General features: G+C 46.5%; 2 protein-coding genes across 4 annotated transcripts in view; one reads left to right on the top strand and one right to left on the bottom strand.

Moving 5' to 3' along the window:
* Window positions 1-1,129: 1,129 nt before the first annotated feature.
* Window positions 1,130-13,232, top strand: MTFR1L (mitochondrial fission regulator 1 like). Of its 3 annotated transcripts, none has more exons than XM_033840720.2 (7): window positions 1,130-1,283; window positions 4,590-4,731; window positions 5,155-5,259; window positions 8,076-8,185; window positions 8,409-8,620; window positions 9,833-10,154; window positions 12,219-13,232. In XM_033840720.2, exons 2-7 carry the CDS (start codon window positions 4,708-4,710, stop codon window positions 12,322-12,324), a joined length of 879 nt encoding a protein of 292 aa, XP_033696611.1. In that variant the 5' UTR covers window positions 1,130-1,283; window positions 4,590-4,707; the 3' UTR covers window positions 12,325-13,232. The 3 variants fall into 3 exon arrangements, with proteins under 3 accessions (XP_033696611.1, XP_033696618.1, XP_033696624.1); XM_033840727.2 differs by lacking the exon at window positions 1,130-1,283 and adding an exon at window positions 1,633-1,777; XM_033840733.2 differs by lacking the exon at window positions 1,130-1,283 and adding an exon at window positions 1,645-1,749.
* Window positions 13,233-13,615: 383 nt separating this feature from the next.
* The window catches only part of AUNIP (aurora kinase A and ninein interacting protein), a 37,395-nt gene continuing 30,831 nt past the window's right edge, over window positions 13,616-20,179 (bottom strand). The window contains exons 2-3 of the mRNA XM_019938447.3: window positions 16,778-16,919; window positions 13,616-15,234 (exon numbers count right to left, since the gene is read on the bottom strand). Of these exons, the coding sequence (XP_019794006.1) occupies window positions 14,462-15,234; window positions 16,778-16,919 (915 nt within the window). The 3' untranslated portion in view covers window positions 13,616-14,461. The remainder of the gene's footprint in view (window positions 15,235-16,777; window positions 16,920-20,179) is intronic.

Raw genomic sequence — 20,179 nt, 5'->3', positions numbered from 1 at the left:
AGGCTTGAGTGATTTGCTTAAAATAAATTTGTGATAGACCTAGAGGAAGAACTTACTATTTTTAGAATCTGGTGCTCTGTGTTGAGAAAGATTCTGAATTTAAACCCATCATCTTAGAAGCAGGGCATGAGACAGGCATTAGGTAAATTTCTTTGAGGGTGTGAACTTCAGGAAAAACCTGTAAAAGAAGGATTGAAGCAGAAGGGGGAAAGGAAGAACCTTGAGCAGGGGTAGAGTCTCAAAGCCAAGCCTTGGCCAGATCGCAGGAGCAGGGCTCTAGAGCACAAACCACACTGCCAAGTTGAACTGGCCTCTTGTACCCTGTATCAGTCAGTCAGTGGTTTAGTGGGTAGGGTAACTTACCAGGTTAGGGCTTCCATTCTGAGAATGGGGCAGCTGTGAGTAGCCAACACAGCTGCTGGGGGATGGATTCACAGGTTGGGTAAAAGGGATCTTTGGGGAGAACCAAGGAAAGACAACTAGAGTGGATTTGCAAGATCTGCCATTGCCCAGGATGGGAAAGCAATGATTAAAGCAACAATTTGTCATCGTGGAAAGAGGGCTGGACCTGAAAGTCCAATTTCATCATTTGAAATATGGTGGGGATCAGGGTGGACACAGTCTCTGACTAGGACCAGCTACATAGTTTGCAGGATCCAGTGCAAAATGAAAATGCAGGGCCCTGTTGAAGAAAACTGTTTTGTTAATTTCAAGAGGTCAACAACAGGGCATTAAAGCGAGAACGAGTCAGTCTGAGCATGAGGCCTGTGTGACTGCACAGGTTCTCCCTGCCATGAAGCCCATCCATCCCTGGCAGCTAGGACTTGCAAGCTTTGAGCCCGAAAAACTGCAGCCTGGGAGCCAGGCACAGCCACGTGCTGAAGTCAGAGGAGGGCATGTGACCCAGGCCTGGATGCCGTGGAGACAGGACCCTGGAGGTTTGAGCACGAAGAGGGAGTGGGTGAGTGAGACTGGAAGGAATGTGGGTCTCTTTCGCAATGCCTCTGGTGTCTTTCCCCATCAATCTACCCATCTGATCAACCAACTCACTGTACCGTGTGTGTGTGTGTGTGTGTGTGTGTGTGTGTGTGTGTGTGTGTGTGTGTGTGTGTGTGTGTATGAGAGAGAGAGATACATAAAGGCTAAAATAAAAGAAAGCTACAAAGCACTGGAGGGCAGGAGTCAGAGAAGAGGCGCATTCTTGCTGCAGAGAAGACTGTGGAGGGTCTTGGCTGGGAAGCATGAACTGTGAAGGCACCAGGGCGAGATGAGGCAACCAAGCAGTAAGTCTGGGGCCTTGAACGCCAGAGGGAGGATTCTGAAGTTTGCACTAGGGGTGGGGACAGCAGTCACCGATCAATTGGGGGGCCGATAGCAACTCAGACCCCTTCCAGAAGTCGCTTCGGGACTAAGCGCGGAGAGCGCCAAGGAGGCCGAGACCAGCGGCGGATGAGACCAGGCAGGCCTCAGGGATCTCCAAGCGCAATCAGCTTTTCCCCAGGGCTTTGACAGGCTGGGGCGCGGCCTCGGGTGGGCGTGCCTCCTCCCTCGGGATCGGCAAGTGCACCGCCCCCCCCACCGCCCCGCGCAGAGCCCTCGCTCGCCCCGCCCCCAGCAGGGCCCGCCTTCCTAGGGCGAGCGCCACCGCGGCTCGGTGCGCAGCTGCTAGGGATCGCTTCCGGGGGGCGGGTCAGCGGAAGTGAGGGCGGTTGAGGCTGGGCGGCCGGCTGTGGTAGGAGGGGCCGTGAGGTGAGTGAGTCCGGAGCCGCAGTGTGAGGTGAGACTAGGTCCGAGCGCCGCCCCGGAGCGGGAGCGCGGCCTTCCGGCCCGGCTGTCGCGCGGCCTAGTGCCGGGCGCTGTGCGGTGCCCGCGGCTGCTGTGCCCGCGCCGGTTCTCGCGGGAGCCCGTGTCGTCCGCCTCACTATGTCAGGGGGGAAACTGAGTCCCCAGGGGCAGTTGCTCGCCCGAGTCAGCCAGCTGCACCAGAGGCTTCTCGTTTCGGCCGCCTCCTCGCTCCTTCCGGGACCCGGCCCCGGGCCTGTGGGTCCAAGGGCCGCCCGAGCTGCGGCGAAAACTTGGCCGACCTTGGCCCTGTCGGGTCGGGCTGTTGCGGGGGAGGGGAGGCGTGTCCCGGGCAAGGTCCTCGCGGCGGCTCCCCCGGCGCAGAACTGCGCTGAGCGCGGCGACCTCGGCGGGGACCGGGGTGATGCGGCCAGGCCCCGCTCGGGAGGCGCTGCGTCTCCGGCGGGGGACCGCGTGTAAACACTGGGGCAGCAGCGTCGGAAGGGGCAGTGCGCGCGCAGAGGTGGTGGGAACCAGCCGGCGCAGCCAGCGAGCTGGGGGCGTCTTCTAGCCAGACGCTTGTGGAGGGTTCAAGGCTAAGTCGGCGTTCTCGTTGGTCCGTGTCTTAATTGAACAAATGCTCGAGTGCCTGCTGTGTACTGAGCGAGCGCTGGGCTGTGCCTGGGAAGTCCCCGCCCTTCGGACAAACTGCACAGCACACCGTTACCTAGTTACTGCTGCTCGAAGGAAACGCGGGGTGCCGGGCGGAGAAGGGGAGGCGATGCTTGAGTTGAGCTCCAGAAATGATTAAGGATGAGCTTGGAGAAGGGGGTGCTGGTGTTTCGAGCAGAGGCAATAGTGTGGACAAGGCCAGCGTGGCTGGAGGGCAAGGCTAAAGCAGGTGTGGCTGTGAAGTGTGCAGGGACCGGAGTGGACAGGCCTTGTAGGCTGCGGGGAGTTGGGTACACAGGGCAGAGAAAGATGAGGTTGGGCCTGATTGGGGACGGCCTGCTGGCCATGCAGAGGAGTCTAGACGTTATCCTCTTGGCTCTAGCAAGCATAGGGGGTTTGAAGCATGGCAGGGATATGATTAGCACTGTGTTCTAGAGAGATTCCCCTGGCTGTCGTGTGAGGGTTAGGCCCAGCTGAGTTTGGAGGTAAGTTTGGAGAGGAAGTGGCTGCAGTGACTAAAGTGAGAAACACAGGGAAACAGTGTTGTATGGAGCTTGTGGCAGCCACTGAAATTCAGCAAAGAGCCCGGCACACAAAAGGACTTTGATAAAAGGCTTGAATTTGCTGAGAAGATGGAGCCCGTGCAGGAGGCAGCAGGGTCTGCAGACTTTCTACTGCCGTGACCACTGAGTGACCTTAAACCAGTCCCTTCCTCTCTCTAGCTTCTTTTCCTCATGTATTGTAAAGTGAGTGAGTGATACCTCCTCTCCTAGCGGTAGAAGAGAGACCCTCCAAGGGAGGTTTCCAGAAAGAGCTGCTTCGGTCAGCGCAGCCCAGCCCCTCTTCAGAGGCTGCCCTTGGCTCCCCAGTGACTTCTTACCCAGGACATTCCCAGCCCTTGAACACCGCACCCCACCCCCCACCATCTACCTTTGCGGCCTTACCATACTCTGCTCTTCATATCTCTTCACATTCCTTTCCTAGACCTGTGGTGGTGTTGCTGTTTTCCTTCCCTTCTTACCCGCTCTGAAGTCACCTTGTGGCCTTGGGGCCGGGGGCTGAACTCACCTGGCCACCTGCCTGGTGTGCCTTTCTTAAGCAGTGATATTCAGTCTCTGCTAGAATTATGTATTCAGGTCCTATCTCTCGTCTAGATTATGAGTTCCTTGAGAGCATGGCTGTGTCTTACTCCTTCCATAGCCCCTACAGTGCCCAGCACAGGGCCTGGCACAGAGTGAGTATTGTTGGTGTTTGATGAACAAGGGACTGAATGAGCTCATTGACTGCAGCTGCTCACCATGCAAGGGCAGCTGTGAGGAATCCAGTCAGCAGCAACTCCACCCATCTGTGTCTTGCTTTAACAGTTCATTAAGTACTTTAAAATCCCGTTTCACTGATTGACTCTTAAGGTAACTTAGAGTGGCAGCTCTTCCTGTCATCTTTTTACAGATGGAGAAACCAACATTCAGAAAGTTCATGTGACTTGCCTGTGGCTACTAAGCCAGTAGATGGCTGAGCCAGGATAAACACTTGGCTCTTTTCCCCTGTAGCCCAGTAGACAGTTTGGCTACCGGTGGTTGGCTGTTCTTTGTACTGTTGTCTGTTTTACCTCTTCCCCTTATGGGGGCCCAGCAGCGCTAGGCTGGGTGGCACATGCTGGCCTTTTTACATCTTATCCCCAGGAATGAATGTTGGGCTTGGATGGTACCTACAACTCTGGCTTTCCCATGAGCTTTTTTAACTTCCAAAGGGTTCTGTTTAATCTTAAGAAGTTTGCTTGTTGTTTTCTCTTATCAACTTAAAAAAAATTTTTTTTTATTATAGTTGATTTACAATGTCATGTTTCTGGTGTACAGCACAGTGATTCAGTTATACGTATATATTCTTTAGAAGTTTTGCCTCAGGAAACCTAAGGGCTCAGGAAGGCTCCCAGGGTTGGCCAAGCTCGTGTAGCGAATCTGAAATAGAACCTTTAAGGGTCTGGATTTGTTGTTGGGTGAGGGAAGCCTCTTCGGCTGGTTTTCTCCCCCTGTGAAATGTCAGAGAAGCCTCAGCGTTAGTCATGGGTCTGCAGGGCCTGGTTTTGTGGGGCTTGTGTGGTGGCCACTGAGTCTCCTGTGGGGGGTCTTTCACAGGAAGAGGAGTCTGGTTCCTTAAGATGGCCTGATATGAAGGCATCACGCCTCCTGCGTCCCCAAGCCTCCAGAGCTGCCCTGTGGCTGCCTTGTCCTTCAAGTGCAGGAGCCAGTCGAAATGTCGGGAATGGAAGCCAGTGTGGTAAGGGGCATTCCCAGGGCAAGGGTGTGGTGGGGAAGGTTAAGCACTGGACCTGCTGCAGTTCTGAGATTCTCAAGTTAATTCTTCCCCAACCCAGGCCTGGAATTGAAGGGTCCTCCCTTCCATCCCCTCCCCCAAGGCAGAACCAACTATGATCTTGGGGCAGTTAAGGAGTCAATGTGTTTCCATCATTCTGTGCAGAGGGAAGGGAGGGCAGCCTGGCTGATCCCTACACCCGGCTAATCCCTCACCCTTTCACTGGACCCTCCCAGCATTGACTGTGCCTCGACAGCAGCAGGTGTCCCCTTAGGTGGCTGGCCAAGGTGAAGGTTGGCCCCTGCTGAAGGGGACAAGGGGAGAGGATGGGGACAGTAGTTGGATGTTCTCTGAGGTTGTGGCCGTCCCTGTCTCTTTCTGCTCTAGACCATCCCAATCTGGCAAAACAAGCCGCATGGGGCTGCTCGAAGTGTAGTGAGAAGAATCGGGACCAACCTGCCCCTGAAGCCATGTCCCCGGGCATCCTTTGAGGTAAGTGAGCTGGAAGGGCAGACAGAGTAGAGGCTCAGAGTGTATGGGAGGCTGGTGCTGCTTCTGTGCCCCAGACTCCTTGGCGTTGCCAAGGCAGGTTGCTTTCCTGGTCACTTCTTCTAGCTACCTATTTTCAGTGTTTCCATGAGGCCATTATGCCCCATCCTCTTCCTTCTGGCCAAGTCTAACCATTCCTTTACTGGGCTATTTCAGTCTCACCTCTGTGCCTAGGGGGCCTTTAGTACCCACTCTGCAGCACAGATTCTTGTCTGGCCCAAGTAAGACCCCTCGTGCAGTGGAAAGCTAAGTAACTTTATTAGTCCCAGCTGCCTCCCTCTGAGAGCTAATGGTTAAGCATCAGCTCCAGGATAGATGGTTAAGGTGTGTGCATTTGGGGAGCTGGGACACAAAAGAGATACTTCAGCTTTCTGCCTACACAAAGGAGACAGAAATATATGCCTGAAAGGATGTGGGCCCAGGGCGAAACAAAAATGAAGGAGCTGAGTTTGTATGTCACATGGCTGAGCTGCAAAGTCTGTGTAGGAGCTTGATCTGGAGTCTCTGAATTGGTGTCAGGGTTGGTATTAGTCAGGAGTGGGTTGCGGGGGTGTTGTCCCTTGACCCAGATTGCCAGTTACTGTGTAGGGCAGGAAGTGGCCCTAGCTGCCTTAAGCATCAGGAGCAAAGGGAAGGACAGCTAGGGAGTGTGAGTCTGTCAGGGTTGCCCCCACGCTCGGCTGTAGCCCCTCCAGTCCTTTGCCTGCATGCTGCTGGGCAGAGATGGTCAAGGGCACGGGCTCCCACGGAGCAGGAGTAGTATTAGTAATACTAGCTAACATTTACTGAGCCCATACAATGTGCCAGGCTCTGTGCTAAGTACTTTATATATATGTTAACTCATTTAATTGCCAATAGCAGAGGAGCACTCTGGGTAATCAAGGAAAGCAGATGGAGGCTTCCCCTAAATGGCCCATCTTAGCATTAGCTCCTGGGTCAGTGGAAGTCTTCCTCTGTAACCCTGGAGTATCACTTCACTCCTGCGAGACCCAGGTTCCCTATCAAAAAGCCAGAGCTATCAACTCCTGATCTACCTACCAAACAGTCTATAACAGAAACATCTGAATTTAACTCATGTATAGGTGGATTTTTGAGAAATTATCTCTAGATTTGTTGTAAATTGATTACTTTAAATATTTGAAGGGAATCTTGCTGATTTATTATTCTTTAATTTACCCATATAAAAATATTAAATTATGAAAAGTAAAAAAGGAGAAAGGGAAACAAATTACCTATAATCACACAGTCATGGCACAATAACTGTTAATGTTTTAGTGTAGTTCTTTTCAATCTTTTTCTAAATGCATGGTTCTTTCTTTGTTGTAATCAGTAAGTACATAATTGAACCTTCCAAATTTTTCATTTAACATGGTGTCACTCAGTCTCTCTGTTCCCTAGTTGTTCATTTGGGTGAAGGAGCAATTTAAGGAGTTACATTATGATTCCTTTTGTATAATTATTTTTTTATTTAAATCTAAATAGTCAGATTATCAAGTTTGCTTCTAACAGTGTTTGTTGCCTTAACATGTAGATCCCAGTTAGCTACAAAGGTGTTGTAAGGAGCTTGCCAGGAGAGATTTCCTGTTGCTGTAACAGATTGTCCATGTCCTTGCACCTGTATTCTCACAACCAGAAGGCAAGACGCTCTTAGGCCGTGGGCATCTGTTAAAAAGTAACTCTGGCCAGTACCACTGAACACCCCTTTGCTCTAGCCAGGGGTCAGCAGAGAGCCAGAGAGTAAATATTAGTTTGGCCAAAAAGTTCATTGGGTTAGTGAATACATTCAATAACGTTCTTGGTGAAAATGAAAAATGTCATTTATTTTTTACTTAAAACCGAACTAGGGCTTCCCTGGTGGCACAGCGGTTAAGAATCTGCCTGCTAATGCAGGGGACACAGGTTCGATCCCTGGCCCTGGAAGGTCCCACATGCTGCGGAGCAACTAAGCCCGTGCGCCACAACTACTGAGCCTGCACTCTAGAGCCTGTGAGCCACAGCTGCTGAGCCCACGTGGCACAACTACTGAAGCCCGCGCGCCTAGAGCCCGTGCTCTGCAACAAGAGAAGCCACGACAATGAGAAACCCGCGCACCACAATGAAGAGTAGCCTCCACTCACCACAACTAGAGAAAGCCCACGCAAAGCAACAAAGACCCAACACAGCCAAAAAAAAATAAATTTAAAAAAAAAAAAAAAGAACTTTTTGGCCAACCAGTATTTTAGGCTCTGAGCCATACTGCTCTCCATTACAACTACTTACTTCTGCTGTTATAGCTTAAAAGCCACCGCAGATGATACTTAAACAAATGGGTATGACCATTTTTCCAGTAAAACACTGTATATAAAAACAGGTCCCATCCCCGCTCTTGGCCACCGTGCTTTGCTTGGAGGATACAACACGCTCATGACTGGTCTCTGCACCTTCCCATCCAGTAGCCAGAGTAATCTTTTAGAACCTCAAATCTGATCCTTACTTACTCAGAATCTTCCAGTGGCTCATTATTGATCTTAGAATCAAGCTCCTAATTCACTTTCCAGTCTCTCCCAACTCCCCACCCCACCAATCCAATTCCAGCCATGCTGAATTACTTGAAATTTCACAGACTCTTGCTTCTGGCCTCTTATTCAAGCTATTTCCAACTGGGACCTCCTCTACGAAGACTTCCCTATACATTAGGTGTTCCTCCTTTGTATTTTGCTCAGTCTCCAGTTGTTTCATCATGAAGGCAGTAAATGTTGATGAATTTTGCTTCCCTACAGACCCTGCCCAACATCTCTGACCTCTGTCTGAGGGATGTGCCCCCAGTCCCTACTCTGGCTGACATCGCCTGGATTGCTGCGGATGAAGAGGAGACTTATGCCCGGGTCAGGTAGCGGAGGCAATAGCCTACCAGCTGGGGAATGAAAAGCTTCTTCCCAGATGAGGTGGTAGGCAGCAGGAAGAGTGAGAGGTGGAGGGCAACAGGAATGAGAGCTGTGGGCTCAGAGTGGGAGCAGAACCTGGCTGTATTACTCGTGTAGGAGTGGTTGAAGGAATTTTGGAAGCAGTGCAGTGGCCCGCTCTCTCTGACACACTGTCTTTCCCTGGTCCAGGAGCGATACACGCCCCCTGAGGCACACCTGGAAGCCCAGCCCTCTGATCGTCATTCAGCGCAATGCCTCAGTGCCCAACCTCCGTGGGTCGGAGGAGAGGCTCCTGGCCTTGAAGAAGCCAGCCCTGCCAGCCCTCAGCCGCACCACAGAGCTGCAGGAGGAGCTGAGCCACCTGCGCAGCCAGATTGCTAAAATAGTGGCAGCTGATGCAGGTAAGAGCCCCTGAGCTAGGACTAGGATATAGCAGGCTGTTCCTTTTTGCTTAGCTTTTGGACAGGATAGGGATAAGGATGGTCCTTGGTTCGGGGGTGTTTGGGCCTAGGGCTCTGAGGTTGCCATGAGGCCTGGCTAGCCTGTTACAATCTTTGGATGGTTTCCGTCAGCCATTTTGGGGCTGACTGGTTGGGTTAGGAACAAAATCTTCACTTAACCTGGGGCCCCAGGCAGATTCCCCGCCTTGGCCACAAAAACCAACACTCTTCCAAGTGTCTTTAAGATCATGTCTTCCATGAGCGCTCATGGCTTTCTTTTTCAATATGAGAAATAAGCATTCCCTACAACTAAGAGACATTCCTCTTTGTAAGCACCTATCTCCCCTTTCCTTGCCTTTTCCAGCAGAGACCCTCCACCCATTCCTCCACCTTTCTGTCTGCAGTTAAGGCAGAACCACTGGAAATGAATGGGATGACCAGATGCAGGAAATACTAACAGGTGGATCTCTCCCAAGGTGCTCAGTGTTTAACCCTCATATTCCTCCCATTCTCAGTTTTGCTCCTCACTGACTCGTAGTCATAGCTCCCAAACCTTGTCAGTTGGTAGAACACATAAAAATCACGGTGTTCTCTTTGAAATCTTCATGTATTTAATTCCCTCATATGGCAGTTTTATAGAGGAAATGGACCTGAATTTTCCATTTATATTTGTTGGCTACTTTTTTGTCCCTAGAATGTTCCCTAGAAACTTAGAAATTGAGGAAATTCTATCCATTAAAATCTGGGCACTAGGAGGACCATCACCACTCTGGTTTTTTGCTTCAGAACAATTCTTTCAGTCACAGATAGCTGGATTCAAAGGAGCACAGTCAGAAGCACTGGCCTAATTAGAGAAAAGGACAAATTCAGGCCTTGGTTCTGCACTGTTGCTTCAGTCTAAAGAGTGCTGTCACTCCACAGCCCACTGCAGAATAGGAGCTTTTAGGAGGCAAGGCCCTTATGGGGTGGTTTTCTTCTGCCCTCCTGGAACACTGGAAGAGCCCAGTACTGCTACATCTTCTTGAGATCCTGAGAGGGGAAGGTAGTGGAGGAACCCAGGATGTCATGGTGTCAGCGTAGGAAATGAATGTTTGGTAGGCAGTGCTTGCAGGGAGATGTAACTGCTGTATTTTAGCCCCAGTGTCCATCCATGCCTATTGTTTTCTCTTTCAGCTTCGGCTTCATTAACGCCAGATTTCTTATCTCCAGGAAGTTCAAATGTCTCTTCTCCCTTACCTTGTTTTGGATCCTCATTCCACTCTACAACTTCCTTTGTCATTAGTGACATCACCGAGGAGACCGAGGTAGAGGTCCCTGAGCTTCCATCAGTCCCCCTGCTTTGTTCTGCCAGCCCTGAATGTTGCAAACCAGAACACAAGGCTACCTGCAGCTCGTCTGAAGAAGATGACTGCGTCTCTCTGTCCAAGGCCAGCAGCTTTGCAGATATGATGGGTATCCTAAAGGACTTTCACCGGGTGAAGCAGAGCCAAGATCTGTAAGTGTATTATAAGGAGCTGTGATGATCTGTTTATTGTTTAAGTTGCCTGTGGCCAATTATCTAATAGAAAGTACTTACATAGTAAGTCCTCAATAGTAGTCATTTGTTATTTCATTCACAAAGCTTGCTGCCTGCTTGCTAGTGCCTGGGTCCCCAGTTTGAGGAAAGAGCAACACTTTACATTTGGTTGGGGTGACCTAACCCAACCAAATGTTGTTAGACTAATAGGGATTTTACAAGAAACCTCATCTAATCCAGCTTCTGTCCCCCAGAGGGGCTTCACCACTTCAGTTTTCATACTGCTAGTGACAAGTGTCCCCATGCCCCACCCTTCAAAACGTAATTGCGTAATAGTTATTTTAGTATCTCAAAAAAGTAGACTTATTTGGTGAAAGGAACATTTCCTTTAAACACAGTGGTCCATTATTCAAACCAGCCCTGCAAATTCAGAGATTTATGAACAAGGCTTTTGAGACTCCTAGGTAGTTCCTAAACCTGGCTGCCTATCAGAATTGCTCAGATTTATTTAAAAAAAAATACACCTTAAACTTAACAAAGCAGAACCCCCAAGGAGTAGAGCTCTAGGTGTTTCTGATGTCAGTGTAAGGGGATGTGGGAAATACCTACCATGAGAAACTCATCTAGCAGAGAAGCCCTAGAGCTCCAGCCTGAGGGAGTCACCACCTTGCAGTGTTTCCCTACCGCACAGCACATACCAGAAGAGCTTATTCAAATGCAGGTTCCTGGGCATTGAAATATTTGACATCCAGACCTCAAAATCCAGAGGCCAGATGTGCAGCTGTATTTGTTAATGCAGTTAAAAAGCTGTTTTGGGGGGTGGGGAGGTGAGGGCTGTCTCCTGAGCTGACAAAGTTCCTCTTAAAGGAACAGTGACTCACCTCGCACAAGGATCCTTTTGTGGCCCCATTTTCTTCTGAAAACTAGACAAGGGTCCTGGTAGTCGATTCTGTAGGAAAGTTACTTTTACCTTCCTTCTCTGGCCATACGGACCCGCAGTTCTTTGGTCTCCTGCATTCCCAAATTCAGCTGCTGCTGCTGCCTTGGGGCCACACTGAGCCTTTTTCTTCTGGTCAATGTTTTATAGATTGGACTCTCCAACTTTCTTATACCTGCCTCTTGTACCATATTAGATCTGTGACCCCCTACTGCCAAGCCCTTCCTCTCACTTGTGTCCTGGGCCCTTTCCTCCTTTGTTGATAGAAGGAGCTGGGGGTTGATGACTAAGGAGCTGGCTTGATGACTAAGAACGGGAAAGTAGCGCCATCTTCAGGGTTCAGAAATGTGACAGACTGAAGGCAGTTCCTCTTTTTGTTTTCAAGGTTTAATAATCAATCTTGGCCTTTACATCTAGCATAATGACCAATAAAATGCTTTCATGAGGATGTATGTATGTAAGAGTTCACTAGAATTTCAAGCAACTATTTTCCAGGAAAATACCTGATGTTATCAGGTAATTTGAACCTACCCTAATCTGAAACTGGTTTTGTTCCCACGGGCCCCTTATGATGTGAACATTTTACTATAAATTCTGGATTGCTTATAAAAAACCTCTCAGTTTCCCTGACAGGGAGACGAGGTAATAGTAAATCCTCAGCACACCTTTTCCTCAGAACGAATAAATGTCAGAAAAGCCAAGAGTCATCAGTCATTTCCCCTGCTGACCTGGGGAAATGCTACTAAGAAAAGATAGGGCCAGAAGGTGGGAGCAGAAGCTTAGCCACCACAGGCCAATACCAACAGGTTTGCCCACATTTTGTAGCCATTTTAGGAAACAGCAAAGCCATGTCTAGTTAAGAGATGAGATTTGTAACCAGCAAGCTTGGTTTTGAACTGTGGATTCACCACTTACTGAGTGACTAATGACTTTGGGTAAATTCATAACCTCAATGTGCTTCAGTTTCCTCATCTGTAAAAGGATTGTAGTAGCTCCTACCTCATAAGAGTGTTGTGAGGATTAAATGAGATTGTATTCCAACACACAAAACACTGCCCAGGGCAGAGTAAGTACTCAATAAATACAAGCTATTATTGTGTCTCTAGGAACCGGAGTTTATTGAAGGAGGAAGACCCAGCCCTCCTTATCTCTGAGGTCCTAAGGAGGAAGTTTGCGCTGAAGGAAGAAGATATCAGTAGAAAAGGAAACTGATGGCACTCAGCTCTGCAAACTCAGTCTCATGCTCCTGGAATTCTTTCAATAGCTGCCTTCCTCACTGCAGATGTTTCTGCCTCTCAATTAGAAATCTTCTGCAACAGTCTGGCCAAAAGCTAGAGCTTGGACTAAGAGAAGAGCTGCATTATATGTTTTCTGTACTTCAAACCTTAGCAGAAGCTGCCTGTTTTGAGCTGAGACACGTTACAGGTAATTGTGTAGGTTGGAATGTCCCAGTTTAAAGGGTGAGATAGAAGTTTCTGGTTTTTCCTTGCCCCTGTGTGAAAATAGGTCCTAAATGAATGACTGACTTCACTGCACTAGACCCCATAACTGGTCTCACTGAACACTTTGTGCCCAGCTGTCACTTACTCTCAGCCAGTTCCTTGCAGCAGAGCAGGGCTGAGGGGAGGGGGCTATGTTTATGTACATGTTCACAGGGCAGGGAAAATCTTATGCTGCTCCATCATGAACTGACACCAGTGCCCAGCAATCACTCTCTCCCCCTTCTCTGTCCAACACCTACATGTTGAGGTCGAGCCACTGGACCAGCTGACACTTGGGCTACTGGGAGGCCTGGGCTGTTTTTTCTTAAATATATTTTGTAATACTGTACAACCAAATCTACCCTCCAAGGCCCTGGGCCCTCATTGGTTCCACTAATTGAAAGCTCTTTCTCTTCCATGGACTTTAGTGTAAGTCCAGTAGGAAAGAGAAATGGAGATGGGAAAGAGAGTACCATCCTTCTTCCAGGCCCTTGACTGCTCCTTTGCATTGGGCCAAGGTTTGTACCTACCACACCATGCATGACTCAGATGCCCTCAGGTCCCTTTTCTCTACAGTATGTATCCTGTGTGTGTTTGGGTTGAAGCACTACCTGACATTAAAGGAAGGATTTGGAGAGATATTGCATTTGCTGTGTCCATCTCTGAGTCGTGATCACCCAGTATCTCCCACAGGTATAGAATTTCTATTAATTTTAAGGTATATGAACTTCTTTAAACAGGTTCCTGGCTTCCCCTTGCCTTTAGAAGAGAAGACTTCCCTAGGGAGCTTCTTATCTCTTTCTTTACAGAGAGATTTTGCCCTAACCTTTCAAACCCGGTCCCATCTTATAACTTGCAAGCTTGCCCCCCAGAGGCTTATTTTTAAGCCTCTTAGGTACCACACCTGCAACATGGGAAACTGCCACCTAGTGGATGTCTTGAGTAGAACACAAGTCAAATTAGACGTGTTCAGACCCATGGCAATGACAGCAGAGTTGGTTTTCAAAAATAAAATTGGTAAGTTTTAATTACCAGCAGAGCCAGCTTTGTAAACATTTATTTGGATTCATAGTTTTACAATGGGAGTTCTCTCCCACCTTGTAGTAGAAGAATGATATAGTCCCATTTAGATCGTTATATAGGTCAGCCTTTTTTAGGGAGATGTTTAAACATATAGTATATAACTTTAAAATGCTGTAAAGTTACCACCAAAATAAAATAACAAAACTACCTAATCATCTACCTCTCTCTCTATCCTCCCTGCCCCTGTACACCTGGGTCTAGGAGATTTGCCTTATCACTCAAAAAAGTGTCAAGAATAATGGTCACAGCTTAGGTCGCATGGGTAAGATTACAGCCAGAGATTAAAAGAAAGACCACACATCCATAAAAAGCAGTATCCCAGTCAGGCATCTGAAAGGGCAAAGAGGTGGCTCTGTGCAGGCTGAGTAGCAGGCTCTTCAGTGGAGAGATGAGCACCTGGCCTGCCTCCTCAGTGTTCACCATAGACTCATGCAGGGAATATACCAGCCACCTCCTCCTCAGGGAGGGGCATGATGCCAATCATACTGTCTCAACAAGCGGCCACCTGCTTTATTTACACAAAGAAAATGCTCAATAGTAACAGCATCATCCCATGCCTCCCTCCCACCCAAGATCATTCTCCTGAATGACCTTTCTAAAACAAAGATCTTACATTCCCCTACTCCAATATACTCACCCCCTGAAGATACTTTCTTATATGTCATTTCAAGGTACTTTTGGAACCAAACCCTCACAAAGACATTTAGACTTGATGCCTGATAACTTGATTACCTTCAGAGTCCTGGGTAAAGAGCAAATCAGTCTGCAGATTTAACTGAGTGGTCCTATCCTGGCACTGAGCCCAAGAGCTGTTTGTTAGGAAGCTGTCCTAAGCCCTGATTTTGGTCATTGGTTACATCTCGGAAAGGAGCTCTAGAGTTGTGGGCAATGACCCTCTGGCCCTGAGAATCCTGGGTGAAAAGCTGACTCCAGGAGTCCTTGTCATTCTTTTCGCTGTCCCAGGAAAACACAGGAATAGGACAAGGGCTTTGTTTCACTGCTTCTTTGTTTGCTCCACTCCAGGAATCCTGGTATGTTTGAAGGAGGATGGGGGCCTGCCTGTTTCTTTTGGCAGACACCTTTTCCAAGTTAGTCTTATCCAAGAGCTGATGGCCCTTGTGCCCAGGTGTTTTACTGTGTCTCTCCACATTCTGATAGTTCTTTTTCTTAGATCCATAAGGCCATTCCCTTTTCCAGGAAGAATCCTCTTCTTCCTTTTGGTCCAGTAAGCAAGAACTCTCCAGGTCTTGGGTGAAGGAACAGGGCAGTGATGCTTTACTCTCTCCAGCACAGACAAAGGTATCAGGCTGGAACAAAGACAGCACAGTCACGCATGGGCTTCCTATTCCATGGTGGTGAGAAGCCTGGAAGGACTGAGGAGAAAGTCTAGCTTCCTGGATGTCTGCAGGGGTTGAAGTGGCTAAAGGGGGTGCCATGCAATCATCCCCCAAGCCCTGGATCAGATGGTCTAGCTGGGTTGCATCTTCCTTAGACTCTTTGTTGGTCTGACTTTCTATATGAGACGAAACACTCCTCTGGTCACCACCATTTGTCTTTCCTAGTAAAACAAGACGAACAAATATTATTCTGCAGGAAAACTCCACCTGAGTAGGATTTAGGTGGCTTTTTCTGAAATCACTATCAGCTACCATAACTACTAGTGCAGGGGTCTTAGGACTCTTCACAGATCTTTGTAGCCGATCTTCCTGCTTTCAATCTCTTTTCTTTCCTGAATGATCTAAAACATAGCTCTTATATTCCCCTACTCAAATATATAGATGCTTCCCATGACCTACCTAATAAAAGTCAAACATGTTACACAGTCAGACCACAGCCTACTTTTCCAGTTGAGTGGGGTTTGTTTAACATAGGCCACATCAGTTTTGCTTTTGTTTTTTATTTAACATAGTTTCTGCTAAATAGTGATCCTGGCCAAATATCACCCCTGGATATTATCCTTTGAGAAACATGTTCAATATACACCATTTTTGTAAAGTCTCAAAGATCACATTGACCAGCCAACGCTGAGAAACCTTCTGGTGACAGTGAGAAAGAATATGGGTCTCCTGCTCCCCAAAAATTTCATGGGAAAGGGAGTAAAGACACAATTAGATGCTAAGTCCATCAGTAGAAAGGACAATTAAAAAAACTATTACTGTCCAGCCTGTCTACTTTATCAGGTGTGGAATGGATCCTGTCTGCCTTAAAAATAGATGATGTGGAATTCCTACTCCCCCCCCACCAAATTATGCTAAGATCTAATTACAAACAAGGCTGAATGACTGATTTCTTCTTTCCTTTCCAAGAAATATACTACAGAAATTGTTTTGTAAAAGCGTTCTCAACTGGCCTAAGACTTCAATACAGACTATGTAGAAAATATCAGAATTTTGAAATGGAAAGTGGTTTTGAGAAAAATCTGCCCTTGTTACTTAAAGCAAAAGAGTTTAAGTTTTTGTTTGTGGTAGGGAGAAGGCATTTTGAAGGTTTATGCAAAGCAATCCTGGGAACGGCACCAAGAGTTAGAGCTCTCTTCCCAGCACCCTTCAACTGGCAAGAACCCTGCTCTGTAAGCCCCAGCCTGGTCTGAGGCAGCTGGTTTCTGAAGAGGAACATGCAAACAAAGAACTGCCAAAGGATGATGAAACACAAGCCAACTTTATGCCAAGCTTTCTAAGAAAAAAGCTCTTTTGAATTTTGATTAATTTGAGAAGCTTCATATAGACATATCAATTATCAATTAATCTTATACAGACTGCTAATTGTGGCCAATCCAAGACGTATATCTTACTAATGGCACATCAGCTCCCCTCTGCACCCCCAACTCCCAAGTATGCCTTTCCTCACTGCTCTGTCAGGGAATACCAATATTTTTCTGGTTCTGTTTAGACTGAGATAAACAGAACCAGAAAAGTATGTTTGTAAAAGTATGTATATATTGCTTTCCAAAAGACGATGCTTTCTTGTGTTTTAAAACATCTAATAGGTCAGCTAAGTTCAACACAATGCACTAATGGCACCACTTCTCATAGATATTCCAGCATGGAAAAATGAATGCACTCCCTTTTGGTCCCTGGTTGTTTCCAGTCCAGTCACCATACCTGGCTGCAAGGTGAAGAAGGAAGCAATGCTGGTCTGCCGGGTGCCTGCAGGTGGACGACTTCTTTGAGTAAAAGAAATGTTAGCCTTTCTCTCTCCAGGAAAGAGTGTTAGCATTTTGGTACTTGACTTGATTAAATGTGTCTGAGAAGGGGGAGAAAAAGAATAAGAGAAACCTATTAATATCAAAACAGCTGCCAAAAAAAAAAAAAAAAAACAGCTGCCAGACAGGATTCAGTAAACACCAGTTACCCTCTTGGAAACACACTAGACCTCTTGGATTCGACTCATATCCTCTAGTCTTTGCTGTACATCGCCTTCCACCAATTTCTGCCAACTGATAGTGTTTGTTTTTCCTCAAGAATCACATATTCCAACCATAGCCCATTCTTTCTGCTTCCCCATGGAAATCAGGCAGGCTGACTAAACAAACAGGAAGGGATTCCACAGGTGATATTATTCTCTCCTTTATATTTAAAGATAATTAATGAAACTAGGGACCTCTCTGGCAGTCCAGTAGTTAAGACTCTGTGTGCCCAATGCAGGGAGCCCGGGTTTGATCCCTGGTCAGGGAACTAGATCCTGCATGCTGCAACTAAAAAAAAAGATCCCGCGTGCCGCAACTGAAGATTGTGCACACAGCAACGAAGATCCCGCATGCAACTAAGACCTGGTGCAGCCAAATACATGAATAAGTAAATAACTTTTTTTAATAATAGATAATTAATGATTCTACATCAGTAGTAGTTGATACATTTTTAATAGTTTTCAAATAGTCACACAGTGGTTAACAGCATGGCTCCTGAGTCACACAGCTTCTGTTCAAACCAGTACCAATTCTGCCACTGCCAATTACTAGCTGCATGACCCTCTAGAAGTTGTCTGATCTCTGTCTCATTCTCATGTGTGAAATGGGGACAATAATAGTACCAAGCCCATAGGGCAGTTACGAGGATTTGGTGAGTTAATTCACATAAAAGGCTTACAAAGTTCTGGCACATATACAGCATTTAATAATAGTTGGCTATTATTCAGAGGAGGAGCAATGAAACAGCAACAGTCTTACTACATTTTCATCTCCCCGCCCTTTATACTTCGAGTATGAACTGGAAGATGGGCCAGAAAGGTTTGGAATGTGTCAACTTTTATACCTTATCCTTATTTAATGTAATTTGGTTTTGTTTCCATTTGCTTGTTATGGAATGCTTGAGAAGTAGGGAGAATAGGATTATATTCAATTCAATTTGGCTGTGAAAGCCACAGAAGAAATGAGATTTGCCAATATCCATGTACCAAGTTGGAAGTAGGCCTGAAACTTGAACCTAAATTATTAATTCTAGCCCAAAGTTGACTTCATTTCATTTTTACATTTGGAAACTAAAATGTACTTTAAGTGGTTAAAAGATGGAAGAAATTCTGGACGTAAAATTCATACTTTGACTTGGAGTACTGGTGTGGAACATTCTCTTCCACCATACAAAACTGGATAAAATACATGAAACAACTGATTTTAGACAATGGATAACAGGCAGTGCAGAACTGTGATCCCCAAGAGCAGGAAAACAAATGAGGTGAACCCTGGGACACCCTAGCTTTCTGCTTGGAAGCACTTGTCAGAATGCAATGTATACAGAGAGTACTCAGGCAAAGCATTGCAGTCTTGATAAACTGAGTAGACTGAGATTGGAATTTGGGGAAGATAAGGTGGCTGGGATTTGCAGTGCAGAGAAATACATCCAGAAGTCTACATAGAGATCCCTTCAGTCCATTACTGAATACTAACCTACAAGTGTGTTAGGTGAAACCCCGTGAGGCCAGACAAAGAAATGCCAGGAACTGCAAGATGAACAATTCCCAGAGCTCACACAGGGCTGGGAGAGTTCCCACTAGGCAAAGTGGAAAGACCTTTTTAATACCAGTGGCATTCAGCAGAATTAGCAGAAGGATCACCCCTTAGCAGTAGAGCTAAACTAGCTGCAGAGCAAAAACTTCCAAACCTGTCCTAACAAAGCTTAAAAGCAAGCTTGATTAGCAAGCAACTACCTGCCAAAACAAATTTCAGCATTCTTTAAAGACAGTAAAATCCAGATACCCAGCCATGTAGCACACAACAAAAAATTGCTAGATATGTGAAACAGCAGGAAAACAATCCATAATGGGGGCTGGGGGGTGGCGTGGGGGATCGGTTAAATGGAAACAGAAATATCAGGGATGACAGAATTAGCAGACAAACTTTACAATAAATATGCTCAAGGATTTAAAGGAAAACGTGAAAATACTGAGAAAAAGAACATACAAAAAATTCACTAGATGGGCTTAACAACAGATTAGAGACTACAGGAAAAAAATAACAGTGGACCTGAAGTCACAGCAATACAAACTATCCAAAATGAAGCAGAGAGAGAAACAAACTGAAAATAAATTCTTAATGGTCTGTGGGGTATCAAGCATACATATAATGAGAATTCCAAAAAACAAGGTGAAAGTGGGCAGAAAATATACTTAAAGAAATAATGGCCCAAATTTTTCCAAATTTGATGAAAACTACAAACAACTGTGATTGTCTTTTTCAAAGACCAATTCAAAGGCAATTCAAAGACCAATACAAGATCTCCCATTTCACATGCTTTTCTTATAATTTGCCCTTGCTACTCTTCCCATCAAGTGGTGAGTCATATTCCCTTACCTTGAACTGGTGAAGAACTTTGTGACTGCCTGACCAATAAAGTATGATAGAAGCAACACTACATGATTTCCAAGACTGGGTCATAAAAATGCCATGCACTTCTCTGCCTTGCTTTCTTGAGATGCTCACTCTTGGAACCAGGCCCCCATGCTATGAGAAAACCCAAGCAGGCACATGGCTCTTTAAATTGTATGGGAGACACATCCTAGATATGTGAAATAATGTGAGTTAGTATGCCAACAAGTATCTATAGGCTAGGTACTAGGAAACAGTAATGAACAAAACAAGTGTTTCTGCCCTGATAAAGCTTACAGCTTAAGGGGGAAAACAGACAAACTAGTAATAGTTATTTAAATTACTACATGTATGCTAAATCCTATAACGACAACTTATAGAAAACTACAGATTATCGGAAAACAGTTAAGACCTCAATTAGCAAAACGTCTGGGAATAAGCTTTTTACCAAATTGGCCATACTTATCAGGATTAGACTCCATCCTTGGGTCAGAGCGATGTCAGGAGTAATACTGCCCCAGATATAGACCTCTCAGAAAATCCATGGCTTCAAGTATTTACATTTATCTCAGTAGAATGTTAAGACTGTGAGTGAGAGGAGGTAATCTGGAACTGAGGAGGGCCCGGGTACAAAGCCCTTCAGCTGATTATCCCTACCTCAAAATAAAGGCAGCCCCTGTATGTACATTACATAGTATAAGAA

Source organism: Tursiops truncatus, chromosome 1 (assembly GCF_011762595.2).
Source record: "Tursiops truncatus isolate mTurTru1 chromosome 1, mTurTru1.mat.Y, whole genome shotgun sequence".
Taxonomy (NCBI): domain Eukaryota; kingdom Metazoa; phylum Chordata; class Mammalia; order Artiodactyla; family Delphinidae; genus Tursiops; species Tursiops truncatus.
This window is presented reverse-complemented; position numbering and strand designations above follow the sequence as displayed.